Here is a 24934-nt window from a genome sequence, read left to right as displayed (position 1 = left end):
GCATTCATACCTTACTGTGAGGGTCCGCAAACATTCTGGTGAAGATTTCACACAGTCTCTTTAGCTCTACCCGACTGGAGAGAAAACAGCCAGTTAGATGAAAATCCACCATCAGTCCATCGTTTAAAAACACAATCACATGTTCAGTGACTGACCTGAGGGTGCGCTGGTTCTTGAGAAGTGCCTGTAGGCCCAATAATCCCTCTTTCCTCTCAGACCAGTTTGCACTGGCACAGCGGTTAAGCACCTGAAAATAACCCCCAAATAAAGGCAAGCAACAACATGAAAACGAGTTTTCATGTTAGGTCTTCCGCATGAGCACCAGGGAAGTTAAAAATGTTAATCTTAATAATCATGTCCCACTAACTTGAAAAAATATCAAGCTGCTTAAATGTTCAAGACCAGCTTCCTGCACTAACTACACACATTTCCTGCAGATTGAAGTGTTTATCATGAATTGTAATCCTAATATCACTCAATTGTATCACAATTATGACCTCAAAATGTTGAAATATGAATTTAAAGTCCAACCACTGCATATAAACTTGATATATCAAGCAAATTCTTAAATGTCTGTGAAAAATCGAAAGAATTTAAGACATAAGAAAAAGTTGCCTAAACAAAAGAAAAGATGAAGCACATTTTCTCTAGTATCTTTTACATAAGGTGCTTAAAGAGTAATCTTCTCATGCTGCTAACCTCAGCAACATCTTCTGTTTGCCTCATGTAAGTGGGGATGGCTCCTCCGTTCCTGGAGCTGTAGGATCTCTCTGAACAGGCACTGGATGCATCACTGTTGGCGTCGTCATCGGAATACATGCCGTAGTTCTCATACCGCCGCCGTGCAGGCTTTTTCTGCGGGGTAAAAACAACAGATGCGTCAAACCTGTGAGAAAAGAGACTGGGAAAACAGACCAAAAACAACAGCATGCACTAGCACTACCTAGTAGAACACAAGCACACCTAAACACACACCACACAGGTAAGAGGCAGGAGAAGAAGCTGACCTTGGATCTCATGTCTCCCAACAGCTGACAGCGTTAAACAGAGGTAGAACCAGGGTTTAGTTAACACACAAACACTCTAGTAGATGTGAGCTGCATGTGGTGACAACTCTTCATGTTTTTGTGTCAAGATTTGGAGGCTTTCATACCAGTGCATCTGCGAGAGCCTCCTCCACATCTGAGCCAGTGTTCAGGACCCTCATGGCACTGACAGAAGAAGAGAGACGGCTAGACTGACTGATGCCTAAACTTGATCCTGCAGATTGAGACAGTTGCAAAGAGTGGAAAGGTGGACGGAAGCAAAGCAGAAAAAACATGTTCATAAAAATTCTGCATGAAAGATTCAAACATACAAAAACTCCAAACTCAATAAGTTGACATTCTTCCCACAGTTGACTCATCAGTATCTCATTCTAATCATGACTTTACCATGGTAACCATGATCTAACCATGATCCAATGTCTAACCATATGCAAATCACACACAGACACACACATTTAGTCAAGAAATAATCCTGTAAGTTGATGGGATGACTTGTTAGATGACAATATAGTTGAAACCTTGGGGAAAAAGTAAGACATAAAACACAACATGTTGTTGTCCCTGCAGACAAGATGCAGAGCTAAAACAAAAGAATCCAAACAAAATAAAACCAGCAGAATGGTTATGAACTGGCAGCTGAAGGAAGCATGCGATTCCATCTGAAGGTTCAACATCCTGGCAGAGAGCAATAAAAAAGAAAGAAAACTGAACGAAACTGAGGCTGGTGGACAAGAAAAGAAACAGACTGGCAACATAAAGGAGTGGATGACTTGTTCTGAAAAGAACAAAAACAAAAGTAAGCGGAAAATAAAAACAAAATCGAAGCTAAGTGGGTGGGTGGGTGAGGTACGGAGAAATAGATGTACTCAGCCTTCACCTGCAGCCCCAAAAGCATCAGGTGTGTGAAGAGCTCCGGTGGAGCGAGAGTAACTCCGGGTTGCTGTAATCAAGATTAAAAAACACACACACATTTTAACATTCACACACACACACACATACATACACGCACGCAAGCACAAGACGATGTGTCGAAACCTAAAACTGACTGTTTAGCAAGACGAGAGAAAGAAAGGCTGAAAACATGTAAACCCATGCGAGTGAATATGTTTCTACTTGAGTAATTTACAAGCTATTGTATTAAATGACACCTAAGAAGGAAAAAAAAAAAAAAAACAGTAAAAAGCAGAACGTAACTAAAAGAAAAGCTTCAATACAGACTCTCCTCTGATGTCCTACTCATCCCTCCTCGGTTTCTGTCCACTACGGCTACTCACCAAGAGGTGTGAAGGAGCGTACGGGGCTGGTGTCCCGGCTGCTCTCTCTGCTGGCCTCTCTGCTGCAGCCCTGACTCATACTGGGTCGAGGGATACGACTGCCTCGAGCTAATGCCACCCAGGTAATAACCGCACATCGCAGAACAAGGGAAAAGGGAAAGGAGACCAGGAGAAACAGAGAAAAAGTGGTAGGAAGGAAAGTGGTTGTAAGAATACAAAAGGACATAAGATTACAAAAAACAAAAACCCAAAAGAAAAAAAAAAAAAAAAAGACAAAGGTGAGCAGTGAGAGAGTCCAAAGGAAGAAACACATGGATAAAAACATGAACAACAGGTAAAATGGACAAACTGACAGAAACTGGGGAAAAAAATGTGAGCGCGCAGGTATACTGGCCCTGAGGGAACATCTCAAATCATTTAGTTCACTTCTTCACTTTCAATTAAAGCAAAACACCTGAGAGAACCAAGATCAAGACTGCAACTTTTACCAATCTACTAATTTTGTGTCATCACCCGATTCATATTAACTTGTCTTAAAACATATTGTTGTCCAAATGACAACAAGAGAAATATCCCATTCTTCCTTTTTCAGATCTGCTTCTTTTGTTTGACTAGAGGGCCAAATGAAAAAGCAGTAAATCTTCACATCACCACTGAAATATAATATTTTTGCCTTGGAATAAATTTGGTAATTGTTATACTGTCAGTGTTTATAAGCACATGTTCAATTTTGGACAACTAAAAGCGAGAGGCAGCCAATACCTTTTAATTAACTAAAGATTAATTTAAAATAAAGTTTGCAAAATGGTTGTAATTGTACTTTCTGTTCTGTTGTTGCATAAGCTGAATTGCTGTTTGGGTTAAGATGAGATGCAACCATCAGGATCAGAAGCCTGCAGAACTCAACCATCTGATATTCATAAAAACACACCTGCTCATTGTCTCTCTTTCGCGCATACAAACACAAAGAATAGAAAAGAAAGCCATTCGAGGTCCAATTAGGAGTCAAGATGGAGAGTGAGGGGAGGAGTACTGCAATCAACTCGTGTTCATTGCTTTGTTCAGGATCAGCATATTTTCAGCAATCCAAGGGTTATTCAAGGTCAATCAAAGGGCTACAAAGTGGCGAAGTTTCACTCATCCTGAGAGGGTTTGTTTTTCAACAAACATTAACGAGTTAGTACAGAGAGGGAAACCATATGCCCATAATTTATAGACATCTGCTGATCATTAGCACCCATCACCACAGCAACGCAGCCATCATGTCAGACAATAAGACGGGATCTATGAAGCCAAGGCAGCGAACCTGATGGATGAGCCGGAATGATGGGAGAGACAGATTTTGTTGTAATGGATAAAGATACAGAATGAGGAGCAGAAGGACGATTTTAAGATGGAGAGAGAAAGTGATGATGAGGATCTAAGGACTGAGGTGGTCCGATCAATGCTGGAGCCTTACCTCCTCTGCTTGCACCATTGTAGATGGAACTAATGCTAGAAGGAGCTAGAGGACAGAGGAAGCAGGGGCAGGAGGAAGAGAAGAAACAAGGATCAGGAGAAAAAATGAGCTGAATTGAGATCCGGGCTAATTAAGGATAATAACCATAGACTGTATAAAGAGATGGACGGAGCCTCTGTGATGTCACCCATAGGTTTCTGAAGAGCTGAATTGAACCTCGGTGGGCGGTTCCTACCATCACTATCTTGGTAGGGGCATACATGTCATCTCGCCCGGGAAATACATATATGGGTAAAGAGGTAAAACTGAGAGGGGAGGTGTGTGAGCGTCATGGTGGATGATTGACATCGAGCGAACTCTGAGCTTTCTGTAGCTAACTGAGCTAACCCGGAGATAAGAACAGCTTAACAGCTAACGAAGGTAAGCGGGCTAAAGCTAAATCACACTGTCAACCTGCTAAAAGCCACGGTTGTTCTACGTTCTTCTGACTTGAAGCGGGAGATTGGTACCTGTCAATCAAAAGGACACGCCCCTAAATATGCTGAACTTTGAGATTAAATTATTTTTAAACGGGCAAGTTAGAAAAAAATTCACTCCCCCCACAGCTGTCATGAAGGTAAACCTGACCTATAAACTGAAAATGGATTTTTGAACCAGGCTGTAAACATGTTTATTTCTGTTGTGAAGTTGGCCTTTTTAACATGGGAGTCTATAGGGATTTGCTCTGTTTTGCAGCCAGCCCCTAGTGGATGAAGGGGGAACTGCAGTTTTATGCACTTCTGCATAGGCTTCACTTTTTACTGCCGAAGGCTCCATTCAACTTTCATATACGGTCTATGATAATAACATGTGTGCAATGGGGTGTGGCTGGGAATCTTTAGGCCAATTACAATTCAGATAGCCACCATGTGATTATAAAACAGTTATTGATGCATCATTTTCCCTGTGTGAATACTTTCAGAGTGGAAATGTGCAACTTATTTTTCCACATCAGAGAAAATGATAAAGCTGCATGCGAAACTCATGGTCTTGGGTTGTCTACTTCCTATATTTGCTTCACGAGCTACAACTGAGACAGGGGGAGGTTAATATAATAAACTTACCAACAGACAGGCGAGTAGGTGAAGAGTCTCTGGAGCAACCCTGGCTGCGAGGGATGCGGCTGCGTCTGTGCCCATCCCCAGTGGCTCCAGCAAGCACCCTGTGTGCTCCAGTACTCATGGTGCTCAGAGCTGTTGTTGTCAGCACACGACCAGGGGAGCCGCTTCGACTGCCAGCTTCAAGGGTTCAGAGAAAGAGAAAAATAAAGAGTAAAGAGTCAGAGTCTTCTCAATGAAGCAAAGGGAAGCAATGAAGATGTTACACAAAAGCAGATGTCTTTACACATATATGTGCAATCCAAACACCTATCGCTATCAACATGATATTAAGTATTCTGGCAAATATTGCAGTATTTGGTCTTATTGGAAAGAGGATTCCTGGGGCTGGGAAAGCTAAATCAACAATGAGACAACTTCAGAAGTAATAAATTAGAACAAAACCTTTCACAAAAAATGCAAAAGAAAAGGAAAAACTGGACATCTTTATTTCAAATTAACAAGCAGTTCTGGTGTTTTAAAAACACCTAAATACCATAAATATTTTTTAACCAAACATAAATGTTGCAGATTCTTAATCTTATATTTCTGTCCCTGGGATCCTGTCTCCAAATGCAAAGCACACAGAGTGTCTCTATCCTGAAGACACACAGCTGCTCTGCAGTGCTGGAAATTTGTTGTGAAACAAGATGTTTGGGGAGGGAGTTCCAGTGCGACACATGAAGCTAATACGCATTTCTTCATGACTGACAATCTAATAACAGACTAGACTAAACCTAAGTGATTGACTAAACTTATCTAAATCCACACGATAACACACACACTCATTACACAAGAGACATGTATCTACTAGCGCCTAGCAGCACACGGCTAAATGAAAAACATTAGAATCAGAGAAGAAGTGTTGAGATACTCAAAGGGAATATATTAATGCAATAATACAAATAACGATAAACAGAAGCAAATAAGTTTTTTTTTTCACTAACACCTGCAAATTCTATATTTTTTATTCTTCAATTTATTTGCAGGCAACAATATAAATTCTGAAATTTGAATAAAGCATTTGGACAAACAAAAATGTTTATTTTTCAAATTGCTTGTAAAACATGAAGCAGAATGAAACTTGTGACACCAAGCAAGCTACAACATAGACAGACAACCTTAATTTATACTTTAAGAGCAAAAAAAGACCTTTAAAACTCTGAGCAAAAGCCAGGCAGACAAAGTAGTGGCACTTCCAAAGCAGTGCGCCAGGAGTGTTTTGCGTGATCACTGGGCAGCCATGTAAAGAGTCTGTGATTACAAATCCTAGCATGCCTGGGCCACAGTGGGCGGAGCTTTGAGTGTACCTTCTGCGTGCACGTGAAAAGAGGAAAGTTTGGGGAACAAAAAGGCGGTATGGCTAACAACTAAAGAGAGCTGGAGGGGGTAGAAATAAGTAGCGCTGTAATCTTACCACCAACAGGGTTAGCAGATTGAGATCCTGTGGCAAAAAGCCCATTGGTTGAGAGGAGGGGGGGGGGAAGCAGAGGTGAGGAGGGGGGAAGGAACAGCAGATTAAGATGAATTATGGGTTAGCGCAAGCGTCATGGATGGATGAGTATGATGGGACTGCATCCTGGTGGTTCATATCAAGAATGAAGGCAAAGCTGAAGCACTTAGTTGACAAAAATCAATTATTAAAAGTACACGAAGTAATAGCACCAAGGACACAAACAATGGATCCAACTGGGAAAGCAGTGCATGTTGGGACGACTGGTACAGCATATGTAAAAACCAAAGCCTTTTCACAATGGAGAAAAGAACATCTTAAAAAAAAAAAAAGAATATGTAAAAAAAAATGTCACACACCCTCTCACACATCTGGCAATCTTTCTAATTTTTAATTTCTTGTCATCTGTATAATCTCTTGTCTTGAGATTTGGACTTCCAACCTCTGATCAGAGAACTTGCATGAGCCCTTGAGTATATGTCCAGCACTGACTGGTGCACCGACTTGTGAGCCAAGACTACTTGGTAGTACAGTAAGTAGTCTTGGAGAGCAGTTCCACTCACACTGTGTCATGTGCGCCAACGTTAGAACCAGCTCTGAGGCTTATGTTTTCTTTTTACACTGAGGTAACTTTAAAATCCTGAACAGCAGCCAGAGTTAAGCTGGAGGAGCAGAAAAACTGCCCACCACAACACTCTTAGTGATGAGACACAGCATGCAGAGAAAAAACACACACTCACTTGTTGTTACACAAAACACCTTGATCAGAATGAGAGCAATAGCAGGTGGGTCACTATTCCCACTGTGGTACACAAAACACAAGCACACTCTGACAAAAAGACAGAATACCTGGTGTGCAATCGGATTCGTCGGAACCTGAAGGCACAAAAACATTTACACGGAGCTCATTGTTACCATGACGGCAACAAGTTCAGAAACTCCACAATAACACCCTGAAAAAACCCACAAAGACCCCAACAAATCTGCACACACTACTTTATTGGAGTGTGTATTTGCCTGTAATGCTGTTGGTAAACATGTAGATGTGCTGGGTGTAAATCATGCTCTGATTGGCTGAAATGAGAAGGCACTTACGTTGTGACTGGGAGACCATCTTGGTGCGGCTGCGTCCTCGTGAGTCCACCTGGCTCGACATGCTACTGGCTGTAGACAGGGGCTGCTTGGCACGAACACGGCCTGCGTGCAAGTCAATGATCAATCATAAAACACAAGAAAGAGATCTTTTTCTTGTGGTGACACATCCATCCACAAACTGTCTAAAACTGAATGAAGCCAAGCAACTAAGAGGAAGTATAGCTGATGAAAAGCGACAACTGCTGGAAGCTGCTAAACGGCCAGATGCAGACACAACTAAAAACAGCAGGGATGCTTGAGTGGAGCAGATCAAGAAAGAAAACTGAAAATCTGAAATTGATGTCAACACAATGCTCTCTAACCATGTAAAGATTTTGATTACATTAAAAGCCATTTGCAGCGTTCAACAGTGGATGCATGTATTATTTTGATTAAAATGCAGATTCATTTCATGGTTAATTACGCAAAAAAGAATTTACTAGTTAAGTAATTGCCCACCAACTTGTTAGCTCCAATGCAAAAAGCAGCCAAGATCATTAAAGCATTAGCTGAAGCATGTTGAAATACAGTAATTTCTCTATGACAATACTGTATGATCACAACTGCCACCATTGATCAAGAAGCTTGATCTTTAAAAGGCAAAAATTTCAAATGACACAGCTACACTAGCTAGTTTTCCAGCTAGAGCGTCGATAAAACAAGCATACAAGTAGGCACCTAACAACACTCTTACCATTGTCTGACCTGGTTCCTATAGACAGATAAAGAAGGAGGATGCAGTAAATTTTACATTTCATCTACTATGCTGCATACAAAATGTAGGAAATTTTCTATAAAACATCACATCCTGAGCGTCCTTATATAACTTCCTGAGTTTAATATAAGTGTAAACACTCCAACGCAGAGCATTTTTACAAGAAATCAAGGGCTGTGAATGGTAAAGCTGAGGATGATTTTTAAATTGTGTTAATATCTGATTCGTTATGTGATGAGCAGCACTGTGGTATAAATGAATATATGGCTGACAGCAGGGGGCGCTGTGGCCACACAATGCGTTTACATGGGACAGGGATGGCGTGAACGAACGGGAATAGGAAAGACCAGAAGCAGAGTGAGATGATCTTACCATCCGTTTTATCAGAGGCATCATCTTTAGTAGCAAAGACAGGAAAAAAGGTTGGAGGAAAAAAAAAAAAGAAAAGATACAAAGAGGAATAGGAGCCACAGAAAATAAAATAATTAGTTAATTTAAATAAAAAGAGGATAGTGAACAGAGCGTCAACAAGTAAATGAAAATACAAAAAGGGTAAACAAGAGTGAGCCAGAGAAAAGCCAGAGAGAAGAGAAACAAGAGAAGAAAGGAGCACAGTGTGAATTAGTAACATAACATCTATTCAACTGCGAACCATGCAGGTGGAGGAATCAACACCGAAACAGACACAAAGTAACAGGTAGCACAATATTCATCCACAGAACATGCACGGAGAATATCCAGAACAGGTGGAACAGCAGGCTGCAGGGGAGGAGAGGAGAGAGGCAGTACAAGCACTGAGTGTGAGTGTGTAGGTCCATCCTTGCAGACTGCTTTGTAAATGAGGTGAGTTTTCATCGAGGATTATTTACATCTTCCTGCAACTTAGAAACACTAAAAGCACACTCTGTACTGATCTGAGAACTCCTGACGAGGAGTCTCCATCTGCCTGCTTTATCCCCTACTGACCACATGCTGACCAGTATCTGCCCAGTCTGATTAAGCATCTAACTTTCCTGACAGGGCCCTTACCCAGAGAATAGTAGGAGCCAGGGGGCAGATGACCCGCTCCCCTGGTCTGTCCGACGTGGCGCTGTTTAGCAACTGCTGCTGCATTTACATCCACGTCACTACGGGAACGCTGCAGGGAGACCGACGACACCCCAGCCTTTTTTGAACTGGCAGGGACTGATGGGATAGGAGGAGTGTGTTGGAAAAGGGAGGGGACGTGATGGGATATACATATACAGTAATATAAACACATCACAAAACACATGCAGGCATCATACTACAAACACACAATACAACACAGAAAAACACAACAAACACACACATATAAAGCATGTGTATGCACACGTGTGCAGTAACAAAAACACAACAAGATGTGACTGCTCAGGGCTGGACACAAGAAGATGTAAATGAGAATGATGGGAAAATGATTTTGTAGGAGCTGACATTATCTGAGTGTGTGTGTGTGTGTGTGTGTGTGTCATTAAAGCAGATGATTATATGTTGAAATAGCTTGTTTGTGTGTGTATATCAGCCGTCAGGGTGTGCTTGACTCACCTCGTCCTGGAGCTGCAGACCACTTGGAAGACAGAGGCCGACTGATAAACAAGGAGGAAAAGTAGGTCAGAACACACACGCATTCCCCCCAAAAATTTAGAAAAATTAAAATGAAAGAAATTTTGTGGCGCCCGGTAACTTAATTATGAGGGAAAATTAATTCAGAAAACTGAAAGTTACAGTCACTAAACCTTCTTCAGGCCTGTCTAAAGTTGGGCTGCAGTCCTGCAGGTTTTAGATGTCTCCCTGCCTCAACACACCTGAGTCAAATCAACTAAATAACATCAAGGGTGCATTGTTGTAGCAGAGAGTCCAAACCATATTGAAACATTTCGGCTTATCTTTTGGGACTGTGGAATGTGTGAGGGGCTGATTTGGTCTGGTGCGGGCATTGGGGCGTCTTCGGGGTGCGCACTAGGAGCGCATTCACAATATGTTGGGTGTGCGTTTGGGGGAGTGCATGTTGCAAACGTTTTGACGTGCACCCAGTCAAATCGGCTTTCCATATACAAAAACTTCAAAGGTGCAAAAGACGTCCTTGGCAGCAAATGAGTTAAATGGATTTCTTCAACATCTTGTCAAGTTTTGCCAAAACATGCTAACGAGTCACTGATATGGTTTTGGTGCGTTGGAGCAGTAAACATGTAAAACTTGCAGGAAAGTGGACAAACTTTGAACAGCCCTGGTTTAAAAAAAAAATCTGATCGTGAATCTATGTAGTTTTCTTTTAAATAAAACTTTCTCCACCTTCATAATTTACTGCGTTATTGTGACTTAATTCACTAAATGACAATTCAGTTCTACTAATAAATTCCTAAAATCTACTAATAAATATTTGCTTTATTATAAATACTTTTACCCAAAACAGCCTTACTGTGGCATTTGCAACCATTTTAGTCAGCACTCTGTTTTATTCTTGGCTTCAGTTGTAAACTTTTTCAGAAATGATTTCATTGGTCATTATTGGCCAAAATCAAATGTGTCACTATATGCTGTATACTATATACTGTTTTTATATTGTCCAACCAAGGAAAGCACAACCTAAATACTGATAAAGGTCTCTGTCTGTAACAGTGCATACTACATTTTACAATCAATTTCCCCCCTTCAATATAACTAAAACCATTTCTATGACAAAAATGATTTGGGATGCACAGATATCAATGAATGAATAAATTTGTCATGATTCAGAGTCATGAAGGGCTGAAATACTTACAATAAAAAATATTCATTTATTTAAAATGCGTATTAGACTGTTACTCAAAATATTACCCCAAATTTTCTGTACCACACATCAATAAGCGTAATGCAAATATATTTTTTGATTGTCTTTTTTCCTTGTTAAAGTGTAAAGTTTGACACTAAAACCAAATACAGACAAGCAGATCCAAATATTGGGGTTTCATTGACAATGTAATGCTCTGATTGATTTCACAGAATTAGTTTCTTTCAGTTTTATAAACAAGTGGATGAATTGCAGAAATTTGGTTTCTCTAACACATGACCCATGTAGCAGAAGAAATATGACAAAACATGGGGTTCTAAAAAGTATCAATCTAAAATCTAAAATCATTTAAATCTTCATACTGAAGCATTAAATGTCATGTTTAAACAAGTTGAGAGGTCTAAAGTGAACAATGGAGGAGCAGGGATGAGTGTTCATTCATTACTTGAGGCTCTCTTGAGAGGAAGATGAGGAACGGTCACTCTGGGGAAGTGAAGCCACACTGCCAGAGCTCTTTAGACAGGACTGGAGTGTCCTCTGGTAGGAAGACTCCAAAGAGTTGTAAAGAGCATCAGCCTCTGCTGGAAAGTGGTTCCTCAGTCCCCAGTAGGCTCTGAAAGAGACAGGCAGAGGTGAGAAACACAAGACACAGCAAAGGAGAACAAATGACTAAAAAAGTAGATGAAAAAGATGCTTAGAACAGAAGAATATAGGGTCACATAGCCGAAAACGGAGGAGGTTACATGGTGTGCCTTTCACATAATGTAATTTACAGAAATGCCTGTGTGTGTATGTGTGTCTTACTTGCGGGCCTCTACTCTGGCCTCTGAGTCGGCATCTCGAATTCCCTTTTTGATGCTCTCAACCAGAACTGCAGTATGCCTGAGACACGGAATCAAAGAAGAATCACAAAATGTCACAAAGCGTGTGTTACACATACTGTATCATTTGTAAAGAAACATGATACTCTGTGGCTTTTTTCCATTACTGAGACCAAAGAAGAAAGAAGTTTAACTCAGAGAAGTCCTCACCTTTCTAAAGAGTGGGTTTGCCATTCCTGCAGCAGAAGGTCCAAGAAATCATAACAGCGCCTGCAGACCACATTTATTTTGTTATTTTCATTAGCACCAAAAACAGTATCAACACTATCATCATAGTACTTTTATGATTGTACAACTCTCGTCTGCTTGACACGTAATTACTGCAAAAGGCTTTTATCACTGTGATATAAAAGTCACATCATCTCACCTTCTAACAGCCACAGACTTGGATGTGCAATTACTGGTTATAAGGGGGATGAGCCTGGGCACATGGGTGTGCTGTGCAGAGAATTAGTAACACTGAGTAAAAACAGCAGGGCTTGAAGTAGAAAGAATATTTATAATATTGATAAGACTCACCCGAATAATGATACGGATGGCTGAGACACCAGAGGTGGCCATGACTTTGGCACAGTTGGGGATGAGGTTGAAAAGGACAGGGACTATGGCCTCTGCTCCATGGTCAAATTTATTCCCCAGTACTGATGAGAGGTGGCTGCATGAAAACACCAATAAATACACATTAAAGATATGTTAAACATTTACACAAGTTAAGTGCTTGTGATGTCCACAACCTGAACTTACTGTTAGACCAGGCAGAAGTGCAGTGAAAAAAAATTCCCACATCCCTGACATATACTGGCAGTGTGAAAAACTATATATCTAATGCAACCTTCTACAATATGTAAGCTTTTTGGGTGTGTGTTAGTGTATTTTTTCTCAAATCTTCTCTAGGTAATGTGTGCATCTGTGATCAACACTCACGCCACAGTGATACAGGCCTCTCTGACCACTTGTGAGCGTAGGTCTTTTGCAGACAGTTTGAAGGCTCCATCTAGTAGCCTTAAGTGCTGGTAAAAACAGTCATAACTGGCGGCGCCTGCTACCAACAATGAGCGAATTTTCTTCAGCTGTAAAATCAACACAAAAGCAAATATGACAAAAAGTTGAGCCATTTATGCAATGCCAGAAAAACAACTTTCAGGTTGGAAATGTAATTAATGGACTGCTGGGACAGAATCTACTGACAGCGTTGGCTCTCTGGTCCCAGTCGTGTTTGTCATCAGAGCAGATCTCGCGGATCTTGTTAAGGTTGTCCTCAAGATCTCTTGTTGAGTAAATCTGTAGGAGAGAGGACAGAGCATTGATGAAGAATTGAAGGGAAAAAAGTCTGACATGACAGCACATTGTGCATATATATAAAATGGGATGACTGTGTGATTAGTCACATTTATGCACATGTATGTACTGTACCTGGACAGTAGGGACATCTGTAAAGGCTTTAATGAAATCCTCTTCATCTACTGCTCCAGCGCTTTCCTTGGACACTGAAAAGAAAACAGGAAACTGAGTGTGTGTGCTTTCATACCATTTCGTTAAACCTGATTTTCAAATCCAGAGCTGATCAACCCTAATTCGAACCGGCATGCGTCCACAAGTCTGAGGCTACAACAAGCAACTTCAACAGGCTGCTCAGACCTTGCACTAACACACATCTGATCAAGTCAATCGGAGGCGGGCGGCTGTAAATACAGTTGTGATTCCAGTACGGATTCAGATCCCATTGCTCAGGTCACATTTATGTACATTTGTTTAGCAGTCTGAACAGCATCATAGAAACTTCCCACAGAACCCGGCATGCTGACAAGCAACCTGTCAGGTACCATTACATGTTTATATGTTTGTTTGGTAATCCTGGATTACCAACCAGTTTTATAGAGGAGTTGCATTATATTTTGTGCTGTTGCTCTTATTATATCATAAAACGCTTTGCATTAATAAAACCACAAGTTTTGTTGCTTTCCAACAATATACTACACGTGCATCACATTAAACAACACTTACGTGAAAAGAGAAGTTGTATGAAAGCAGCTGACAGCTCATAGCCCAGTTGTCAGAGATTCAGGATTTGAAAGCTTCAGTGTTTTTGTCTTTATTAGCAGAGATGCTGTGATACTGAGCTCTATGAGATGAGTAATTAATTTCACAACTTAATTTCTTTACTTATTATCTTATGGGAAAGAACTGAGCTTATTGTTGGTTTGCAAATAATTCAGCAATCAATGTCTCGTTAAAAAGTGTGAAATATGATTATATCTGTATAATGGCATAGTTTATCTACTGAATACATGCATGATTAAACATAATATCCCTAGGATTGCTGAGGTCTTGCTGAAGCAGATAGTGTTTCTAATGGACTTCCTGGTAGTAATGAGTATGCCAATCACATGTCTCTGGGGAGGTTAGAAGCCACACCTCCTACCAATCCTAATTGGGAAAGCAGAGAGAGGTGGGATAGTCTTTATAAAGAAAGAAGAAAAAGGAAAGGTAGGAAAAGAGACGACGCAAGTAGGATCTGAGCGTAATCCAAGAAGATAATACATGAAGAGTGACACAAGCTGGGCATATGACATGCACAGACAAAGATCAGGCTAAACAATAGCTAAAGATAAGGAGGAAGACATCTAGGTAGAAAAAAATGTCAATAAAGATCTAGTCTTTCCTCCTTTTCTCTTGGGTTGGGTTCCATTTCAGTCTGTGGCAAAAAGACATGTCATGTCAAAACTCTACACACCTGCAGAGAGTTTAAGAACATCGATGTAGCCTGCTGCTTGTTTGCTGCAGGCACTGTCCTCAGGAACTCTCATGTACCAATGTGGTGGTGGTCTAATCACGACAGCTTAACAGCACATCATTTCCATCATTTTTACTACAGACTGATGAAGCAAGAAGGTCCACGGTGCACAGTGAGCAGTAAAAGTGTCAATGAAGTAACTCTTACTTGTGTAAACAAGCTCCTATATCAGGCATATGAAAGAAAACGATAATACTGTGTAGACCATTCACACGGGAGAACTTTTATTGAAATAACATTGAGCAACCCGATCTTTCCAGAAGCAGCTTTTTATCTTCTCTGTATGGCACATTTCTGATAAATAAACTGAAACATCTGCCAGATTGTATGGATGTACTGTTATCTAAATACAAATGGAGACACACACACACACACACACACACACACACACACACACACACACACACACACACACACACAAAATCCTCAAAAGCACACAGAATGATAGAAAATTTGAAGATTTTTGCACTTTTAGGCATATCCACAGCCACATCTTTTTCATCCATTAATGCATGTCTGATGGAAAGGGCCAATGGAAACAAAAACAAACAGGTTGAATAATAGCTTCTTTGCTAAATGCAGAGCAGTACAACTAAGAGGTAATGCTGAAAATGCTGGAAATGCTGCATCTCTTATGTTGTTTGTATTGCTTTTATTTATTCTTCTATTTACTTATTTCTTTTTTAGCACTGGGAAGGCTTGCACTTCCAATTTCGTTGCACCACCTACAATAAAAAAAAGGTTTTTTCTTTTTCTTCTACTATATTTTGGTCTGTTCACTCATCTACATATACTAGACCTACATAGTTGTAACTATAGTGACTGGTGAGTAAAGCTGCAAGCATTTTCTAAGCATGGGTGACCCACAATTCAATACAATGCATCAATGCTTCCTTTAAGTGTTACCAAAGTTAGCGCAGTCTTTTTTCTTTTTTTTTTTAAAAATTGATTAATTTCGAGGTAAGAGTTTTTGGAGCAAGTCCGAGAACATCTGTGGCCAAAGTCAGAACATGTCTCCTTTATTCATCTCAGTGGATGTTAAAATGGCAAAATTTTCAAAGCTGAGTGTAAAAAAATATATAAAAAAATAACCGGTGTGGTCTTTTTTTAGCCTGTCACATTCGCTCCACAATCAAAAACAGCGTAATGATCCAAGTGACAAGACATCACCAGCTTGTGTTTCTGACCTACACTGCAATACGCTCCAATAGCTTGCTTGTTAAAACACTTACACTTACAACCTCATGTGTCTGTGAGTGACATTGCTGACACATATAAAACGGCAAGAATGGGCTACAGGTTTGTGGTAACGCAGCTTTCTTCCAACATTAAGTAGCCCGGGAAAATCAATACCTCTGAAGAGGAAGCACATATACCGACTAGCTTCCACAAGAGGGGCATTTGAAAGAGAGGATGAGGAAAAAGCAAGGACGATTAACTATTTCAGGGCTCGACAACAGATGTAAAAGTAATAGCAAGTATCAGATTGAAGTTAGTCAGATTTATAAAAACATCCAAGGGAAGCCTGTTGGTCTGGACTGTGGGGTGAACAGACTGTCTGCATTTGATAAGAACTCTAGTCATTCTGAAGTCATTATAAAAACAGGGGAAAAGGGATGTACTTATATCTTTATTGCTGCATAATAAGCTTAAAGTAGGAACAGAGACCAGCAACAATAGGTTCTGTGAGCAACTTGGGTTTAAAGGGTTATATTTAAACAGGAAATCTGCATGCATGAGCCGAATAAAAAAGATTTGAGTTCAAGGACAGATATCTGAAGGACGGCAATAAAATGTTTGAATGAAAAGACAAGAAATAATCTTAAACAAACATTCTGTTGAATATGAATCAAAACATAAACATCCACAGTTTCATTCTCATCTGGATAAAATGTGTATTTGTTCAGTGTGAGTGTAAACATCATTAAGCACCTAGCTTGCCGCCAGTGGCGCTGGGCCTGCGTGAAGCGGAGGATTCTGCGGGTTTTTTGGGAACTTTGGGAACTCTGAAGGTAGCCTGGCCTGAGGAAGAGCGTCCATCCACACTGTCGTCATCATCAAAACTCCGATCTGTGCAGGAAAGAACAGAGAGTCATTATCTAAATCATACTATGCCCAAGGTTGGGGCAAATATTAGTGTAGAAAACAATAATACAGTGCAAAGCTGCAGATCTTTTGTTAGAAAGCAGGAAAAAAATCGTCAGAGTGGCACATTTTTTTCTTTTGTTTACTCCCTTTAATATTGGGCGTGAAAAGACTTGCAAGCCGTTAGAAGATAATGCATGATACAGAAAAAGTAATGACGAAAAGTAAAGCCCAAAGAGATGCAGATAACAGACAGCTACGTCAGGAATTACTAAATCAATAACAATTAAACACTCCACTTGTTAAGGAGAAAGAAAAAAGCAAACCGAAACAAAAATAGGATATTTTCTGAAGTCCAAACACATCAAATTGATCAAGATGTCCAAACACTGAACCAAGGGCCCACAGAACACCTCAGAGCCCAAATCCTATTTGTGCATGCTAACAGAAATCCTACAAGCTTGATAGCTAGCAATGAAACTTGACACACATTTGCAACAATGATGTGCACAATATATGAGGAAACACACTCATACACGCATCTCGAATGTGGAGCTCAAACTGTTGGCATAGGAATACAGTTGCGCTGTGGTCGCTCTGACAACCAGCTATGGAGAAATGCACCAAAGCCACCACCCTACACATTGACTCATACATCAACTCAGCTACATACATACATACACACACAGTCAGCCTGCAAAAATCAGTGACAGGCATGCACAAAGTGCATGCAAAAACGAGATTTCTGGTCTTAAGGGAAAGCCAACTGTGTCTAGATCAGTAAATGTTAAGTGGACATGTAAAGACATCTCCATCATGTCATGAATTGACATTTACACGGTGCCGACAGACACACAAGCACACCCGTCCATCCCTGCACTCACAGTCACAGATCCGCTGGCAGATAAGTCGCCTCATACTTCTTGGGAGGGTGTGGTACCGGGGTTCCCCCTCTTCTTAAAGATGTATCCCAAAACAAATACACACACCTCACACACACTTCATAGTGTGGCTAAGGCTGTGCACACCCTCCTCACATCACTGTCCAAAAAAAACCCCTCCACCCAGACAAGTGCCGGCATTTTCTTTCTCTCTTCTCTATCTTCCATCCCTCCCTCTCCCTCTCCCAGCCTCTCTCCTCCTTCTCTCAGCAGCCTCACAGCCAATCGGACGAGAGGTGACATCATGGTGTTGCAGCCAGTGCGGAGGCAGGCTTCTCAGGGTGTATGTGTGATGGAAGAAAGGGAGATACACACATACAGACACCCCAGGAATAATAAGAGGATTTCTCCATGTCCCTTCATGACCAGCTAACCTGAACTCATTACTACTGCCAACACACATGCTCCCTCACCCTCTCCCTCCCCCACATGTGTGCATTCATCAACAACCTTTTAACATAATTTTTATGCCACAACATTTATCCATCGGAGAAAAACACTATATTTTTTGCCCCCTCAACATGCACAAATGAACAAAGAGCGATGGAGCACTGATCAAAGGAAAGGTGATGACTGATGGGGTGGGGGTTGGGAGTGTCTCACTAGATTTCACGGTAGTGATTTACTTTTTTGTTTGCTAAAATTTAGCTAACAAAACAGAGAGGTAACTTTACTTTTATTTATTGCTTTTAAAAGAAGTGCCAGAGGAACAAAGATAAAATATCAAGCCAAATGTGTAGGTTTGTCATCCATTCTTTAAAGTATTTTAAATTCAGTATCATTCTGCATTCATTTAAAATAATCTTTATTTACCCAGAAGCCAGACGGAACCAAACAACATTGCCCTCTACAAACATTATTTTCACAGGTTTGTGTATGTGAGCTTTTTATGTGCTTTGGTGCATTACCACTTACTGTCTATGTCAAGATACTAGACTGGCAGCACTCCAGTCGGCATCTATTGACAGTAAATTTTCTTTTAACAAGATGAAAAATCAAATAAAGAGGAAAAAAAATAACCAATAAGAAACTTTCTGTATTAAATCATGATCTAAAATATAATGAATTGACGTCTTAATTGTCCCAAATCTAAAATCTAAAGTGAGGCGATACGTTCGTTTAACTCCAGTGTCCTTTATCTTACTTGAAGCATCTTATTGAATGCTCATAGATCTGGTGTTTCACACCCTCATGGTCAGAAATGTAGAAGCCCATCATTCCTTACTTACTGTTAAATGTGTAAAGATTAAAGCAGGACTGAATTTCCTCATGTAGAGTAAATCAGTCTGTAAAGATGTGTAGTGTCACCATACCACTTGGTTTTCAGTGAAAATCTGCATAGTTTAACTTCTGAAATTTTCCATTTGCACATGGAAGCCAAGACCATCTGTGCTGGGTGTCATCCCATCCAAGATCAAAGATCAAAGATCAAAGATGTGTGGTTTTAAGCAAATATTCACCAACCAGCAGCTAACAAAGTTGTAGATTTGTACCCCAATAAAAGCCATTTTGTTTCCATCCATATGCATAACCATTTGTCCACACAATAACTGTTTGTAACAGCATCTGATCTGATTCTCAGACACTTATTTCAATATTTTAGGATTTAACATTGTGTAAAGTCAGTTTAGACAAGCTTAAATCTCACCCAGCCCAGAAGTTGTCTGCAGCAGGCACAACATGAATATTTATTGGATTCTCACACATATTCAAAATAACTCATTTGAGTCATCTGATCTGTAAACCAAATCTAGAGGTAACCCCCCCACATAACATAGTTTAACAATGTAAAAAGCATCAGTCTAAATAAAAAAAACATTCAAATTTCAGAATGTATAAGAATGAATACTGAACAAAATATAGAAGTAAAACAAATAAATGTTAGTGTTTAACTTATTTTCTTAGTGAAAAATAAAATTAACATGTTTTTTTTTTTAAATTTATTTATTTTATTAAATCGGCTCAAACATTTGCATCCAGCAAATAATACATTACGCTTCAATGCTATATTATAAGTTGCTTAATAATAGGAGGTTCAATGTTACTTTAATATATCAGATAGATTTTTTTTACAGAAACAATGACAGTATTTAGCATTACATAACAAAAGACACACATTTATCCTGTAAGACAGGTAGAAAAGTCAAATCAAACAAGACAAAAAAAGTTCTCAGTCCTCCTCCATCCCCCAATACAGCAGCAAGGAAAACCTTTTGGAAATAACAGCAATCTCCAGGATAAAAACCAAGATAAGAACAAAGATGTCACAACAATACAGAGCGAAAGAATACGATAAATAAAAAGAATAAATAAAAAGTGCAAATGTCATTATTACTTCTCAATTAGCCCAGATGTTTTTTTGAACGAATGCTTTGCCCTGAACCTTGGGACAGACAACCTCCATCCAGAGGGAAGAAGCTGAAATTCACCTCAGACAGGATGGGAGTCATTATTTAAAACTCATAAGATAGCCTCTGTCCCTGTTTAGTGTACAGGGATTCTAGACAAGACAGACTCACCAATGAGGTGGCTGAGGAGTCAAAAAATCCAGAAGACTTTTTCGTGGAACAGACAGCAAAATATTTATTATTTTTTGACAGTTTTGTTTTTTTTAAATGGTGACGCTAAATTAGGAAGAGTGAGTAAATTTATAGCTAAATCTCTTTAGAAAGATGCAAATAACTGAATGAAATAACAGTATTAGATTTATTAAGAGTGAACTCTATCATATCATAACAAAACCCATGGGAAACTTGGTGATACTCGGTCATGCATCAAAGGTCTCAGCATTGATTAGCATCACTGTTAGCATGATTAGCATCTCCTGCTTTTGTCTAGTCAGACCCCATGGGAGTACATGTCTCTGGGTGAAGGGCAGAGGAAAGAGGGAGGGGAGGGAGAGAATCTCTTGCAGAAAACAGACTGCACACATGCTGTTGCCATGGCAATGTGTGCAGCCCAGCTTCAGCTTCGCAAATGAACAGAAGAGCAAAAAGGGAAAAAAAAGATACCTTGTATTTTAAGTGGCACATATTACTATCATCAGTTTGGTTAAGTGACGGCTGTATTTACTGTTTGACTCATTTCATCTTTGTTTGTAAACCAGAATGACATCTGGAATTAATTTGAGATTAATGTAGATTATTTAATATTGATTATTTAATATCAGAAAAATTATAAGACCCCATTGGAAAGTATTGTGCAAAATATAAATATCGAGCGAGCATGTGCAAGGAGACACAAACAGAGACCCTTATTTACACAAATGACCAGGGATATTAACTCCACAAAATACCAGGATGTGTTACTATGGAAACTCCAGGCCAAGATTCCCTTTCCTGTCCCTACAAGAAAGATTCAAGCACAGGAATGACAACAGACAGCTGGCTGAAACACAGAAATTCGATAGCATTCCTAAAAATATTATAGAAATTACAAACACGAAGGAAGTGAAGTAAAACTCATATCACCATCCTGATCCTATTGAACAAGGAACCGAAGTAAAGCTATGGAACAAAGGTCATCATAGTCTTGTTAAAATGTCAACGCAGAAAACACTTAGAGATTTTTATATGTTTAGACCACTTGATGGCAGCACTGGTTCTGTTCTCATCTTACGATTACAATTGTTTAAACATTCAGGGGAAAAAAATACCTCAAAAGATGGATACAGCTGATAAAAGGACAAGAGAGAGAGGAGTTTATGGATGCAGTTGGGTTGCATTATATATAAAATGACTCATTTAAACCTTCACTAATTCAGTAATATTTAAACCATTAGCATTATCTTATTTTCAAATGCTAATTTATACTTTTTTTTAAATAAATACCTTATTGAAGGCACTGCATTGAAATGGTCATTTCAGTGCCTTGAATAAAACTATAATAATTGAAGAGGAACATTTCAAACAAGAATAGCTACTTGTACAGCTATTCAAAAACATGAATGTGTAAGCCCAAAACGCATCAATGTACACACACCATTGCACTGTTCTGGTTGATCACATCATCATTGGCTGAAAGTCAGCTGGTAGGTTCAAACTATTATAAATATAGTAAAAATGTTCAAAATAATTTAAGTATAAATAAAGTAATAGAAAGAAAAAGAGCCTGGTGAGTGATCCTTCTGCAAAACAATGGCGCATCTTTTCTTCTGGAGAATTTATAAAAAAAACAAACAAACAAAAAAACATCACCCAAAGTATTACATCTTTGAATCTCATCATAAACATTACTTCAGAGGAATTAAAGTTACTGTGCTGAAAGCCTGTATTTGTACTGATCTTCTGTAAGCTGCAGGAGTACAAGCAATGTCACATATTCTTGTTTACGGCCATGTAACACTGTACAAAATTCCATGAAAGAAATTACATTGAAAACAGATGGTGTACAGTGCTTTTATACAAAAAAATGACTGAAAACAAGAATGTAAGTAGCACTTTGGAGACTGGGACAAAAACTACTGTACTATTTCCTCTCAAACTAATTGAGGTATGTGTCAGTAAAAACAAGCAAAAAGAGAAAAGTAGGTGTGCACACTAGAATTAGCTCCCGATATTTTATTAACAAAAAAACAAGCGAGTGATGTTTCAGGTCACAGCCCTTCCTCAGACTCATAATGTCTGAGGAAGGGCTATCGTTTCATATGAGGCTCTATCGTTTATGCCACAATAAGATGCTTTATTGCAGTATTTGATACGGTATGCACGCTGCAATACATAAACAGACATGGAGAAGTGTGGTTGCAGACATGTTTCAGAGCAGGATAATTCCCTAAAAGATGACCAGTCAACCAAAACTGATGAGCTTGTTCATAAAAGAAGGGAAATCTCTGTCGCATGGATGCAGTTTGGATACAAAAAGACCGACATGGAACCGACAAGACAAGATCACAGTCCCAACAACGGACTCCGACACAACTACCGGTAAGTCATTTTATCACCTGCGCTAGAATCAGGAGAAAGAATACAGAATAAAGGATAGAATCAACTAGCAAAAGCCGCAAAAGCAGCTTCAAGTGGAGGCAAAAGCGCTCATAATAAACTCCAGACACAAACACTGCAAAAAGTTTTTCCCCGTGAAACATCGTCCGGCCATAGTTCCCGCGGATGGAAGTAAATCACTGCTGGCGTTGTCAAGCACATCTGACACATAACTGATGACTGACACAAAATTACACAAACAATTTTATATTGTTATGTATATTGTTATGGGGATATAAACTGAGCTATATGTTGATATGAGATTTTGGTCATATCGCCCAGCCCTATTGCATTCCTGTCTTTTCCTTTGAACATAGTAGATATGGTACCTATCTCTACGAGCAGACAGACTGCTCCATTTCAAACTCAGCTCAAAGAAAGCGACCTCATTAAATGACGACCGACACGCACACACAAAGAGACACAGACACACACACACACACAGGTATAATTTAAGTCCCAGTTCTAAATCAATGAGAGGCATAACCCATAATATTCACAAGAAAGCTTTGCTATGGCAACCCGTCTAACCTGGAAAGAGGGTCGCAGCACCTTTTGCCGAGTCGGTGATGCACTGAAGCAGAATGAGCATGGCTGAAGAACTGCGTGTGTGTGTGTGTGTGTGTGTGTGCGTGTGTCAACCCCCGTCAACACTGAATTACAAGCAACGAAAGCTCCTACCGATGGTCAGCAAGTAGGGCCATGAATTTCTCTGTTTCCATGCTGTGTGTGTGTGTGTTTTTGTTATTCTTGCATTTTCAAAACAGAGCTAAAAGATGTTAAATGGGAGCAGAGTACAGTGCCAGAGGCACAGACATATTTTACTTTCTCACACACAAACTGCAAACATGCTCCTTCAGTGTCTACTCACATTCAGAAACAATGCTAATAGATGATCAACTCAAATCAAAGAGAAAATTAATTCAATTTTGGCCTGTGATAGTTAAGAGATTACAGTTTTTAGTTTGTCGCAAAGTTGACTAATTCCAAGTTTTGAGACTATAAAAACTGTTAAAATGGTTTTTATCTATTTTTAAAGAGTATGAACTGAACTGTGTCACTGTAATGCTGATAAATAACCAGTATCGGTCTGCAAACATGGACCCATGAGTAACTGAGCAAATGGTGGTCAATTTGTCAAGTCTTCTACTAAACCCCAATCAAACTTCCAAAAAGCTACAAGCTAGCAAAAAACAACACGTGTTTAATATAATTGAACTAGAAGATAAAAAAACTAACTGAGATTCAAATAAGGACCAAAGTCTGAGACTTTAGAACAAAGTCATCCGAGTTAAGTTAGCTGGAAAAATACATTTTACTAGTCTGAGCAAGGATGATGGAAATGACTCCTGAAGCTTCCTTTTGACTTGGGAAGCATCTTAATAATAATAATAATAATAATAATAATAATAATAATAGATTAGATTTATATAGCGTTTTTCAAGGCACACAAAGTGCTTTTAGTGTGGGTCTTGTGCAGTAAAAGCGTGCCAGTTCTCCAGGACTCAAGTCAGGCCTCGGGCAACAAGTTATAACAATTCAATCTTGCTGCAATATCCTTCACATGACTTATATGAAGAAAACAGGAAAAAAAAAAAAGGCTTGCACAAATCCAACACAATATAATATAATCAGGACATACCAGTTTCCCTTCCACACATGTCAATATAGTCTTTGTGAGCTGCAGCATCCAGAGAGAAAGTGATCAGAGTTTAAGCTGATTTCCAGTCTAAAACCATATGTTGACAAGATTTTGTCTGTGTGCCAAAATCCACAAGCAGATAAGATTAAACACACACACACACACACACACACACACACACACACTTACCATCGCCATCATCCCCAACTGCCATAGTTAATGTTAACTAATGTTAAGGTCCAATATCCTACTTTCCTTTGACTGGATTTGCTTCTGTCCCTCTGATCTCTTGTTCTCTGTTTCTCCTCTACCTCCTTTTCACCCTTGTTTGCTCAATCTCTCTCTCTGTTTCTGTCACGATGAATCAGGGAAAGGCAGTGATAGGCACAGCACTGTGACTTGGCTACCGCCAGAGATCTGTGTCAGCTTCCTCCCTCAGTCCTTTGCCTGCCTCCCTCTTTCCTTTTCTCCTCTATCCTCACCCACATCTGCCTCAAAAAAGCTATCTCCAAGAGGTGGCCTAACAGTAATGTAGGGCAGGAAGATGTAAGAACCTTTTTGTGCCTCTGCATGCTTAAGCAGATGATTAGAGTTTGTGTCCAAA

The 24934-nt window shown here is 39.6% G+C and overlaps 1 protein-coding gene across 1 annotated transcript in view; it reads right to left on the bottom strand.

The window, feature by feature from the left end:
* Window positions 1-24934, bottom strand: part of clasp2 (cytoplasmic linker associated protein 2) — a 57826-nt gene that overhangs the window by 13052 nt on the left and 19840 nt on the right. The window contains exons 8-29 of the mRNA XM_079258868.1: window positions 16613-16750; window positions 13300-13373; window positions 13075-13167; window positions 12811-12956; window positions 12406-12541; window positions 12254-12324; window positions 12037-12096; window positions 11810-11887; window positions 11451-11618; window positions 9781-9821; window positions 9247-9402; window positions 7464-7565; window positions 7218-7244; window positions 4883-5056; window positions 3780-3824; window positions 2321-2428; window positions 1924-1986; window positions 1154-1260; window positions 1008-1031; window positions 700-855; window positions 156-247; window positions 11-74 (exon numbers count right to left, since the gene is read on the bottom strand). Of these exons, the coding sequence (XP_079114994.1) occupies window positions 11-74; window positions 156-247; window positions 700-855; window positions 1008-1031; window positions 1154-1260; window positions 1924-1986; window positions 2321-2428; window positions 3780-3824; window positions 4883-5056; window positions 7218-7244; window positions 7464-7565; window positions 9247-9402; window positions 9781-9821; window positions 11451-11618; window positions 11810-11887; window positions 12037-12096; window positions 12254-12324; window positions 12406-12541; window positions 12811-12956; window positions 13075-13167; window positions 13300-13373; window positions 16613-16750 (2123 nt within the window). The remainder of the gene's footprint in view (window positions 1-10; window positions 75-155; window positions 248-699; window positions 856-1007; window positions 1032-1153; window positions 1261-1923; window positions 1987-2320; window positions 2429-3779; window positions 3825-4882; window positions 5057-7217; window positions 7245-7463; window positions 7566-9246; window positions 9403-9780; window positions 9822-11450; window positions 11619-11809; window positions 11888-12036; window positions 12097-12253; window positions 12325-12405; window positions 12542-12810; window positions 12957-13074; window positions 13168-13299; window positions 13374-16612; window positions 16751-24934) is intronic.

This window comes from Telmatherina bonti, assembly GCF_933228915.1.
Source record: "Telmatherina bonti genome assembly, chromosome: 19".
Classification (NCBI taxonomy): domain Eukaryota; kingdom Metazoa; phylum Chordata; class Actinopteri; order Atheriniformes; family Telmatherinidae; genus Telmatherina; species Telmatherina bonti.
Note: the sequence above shows the minus strand (reverse complement) of the source record. Positions and strands in the feature narration are given on the sequence as shown.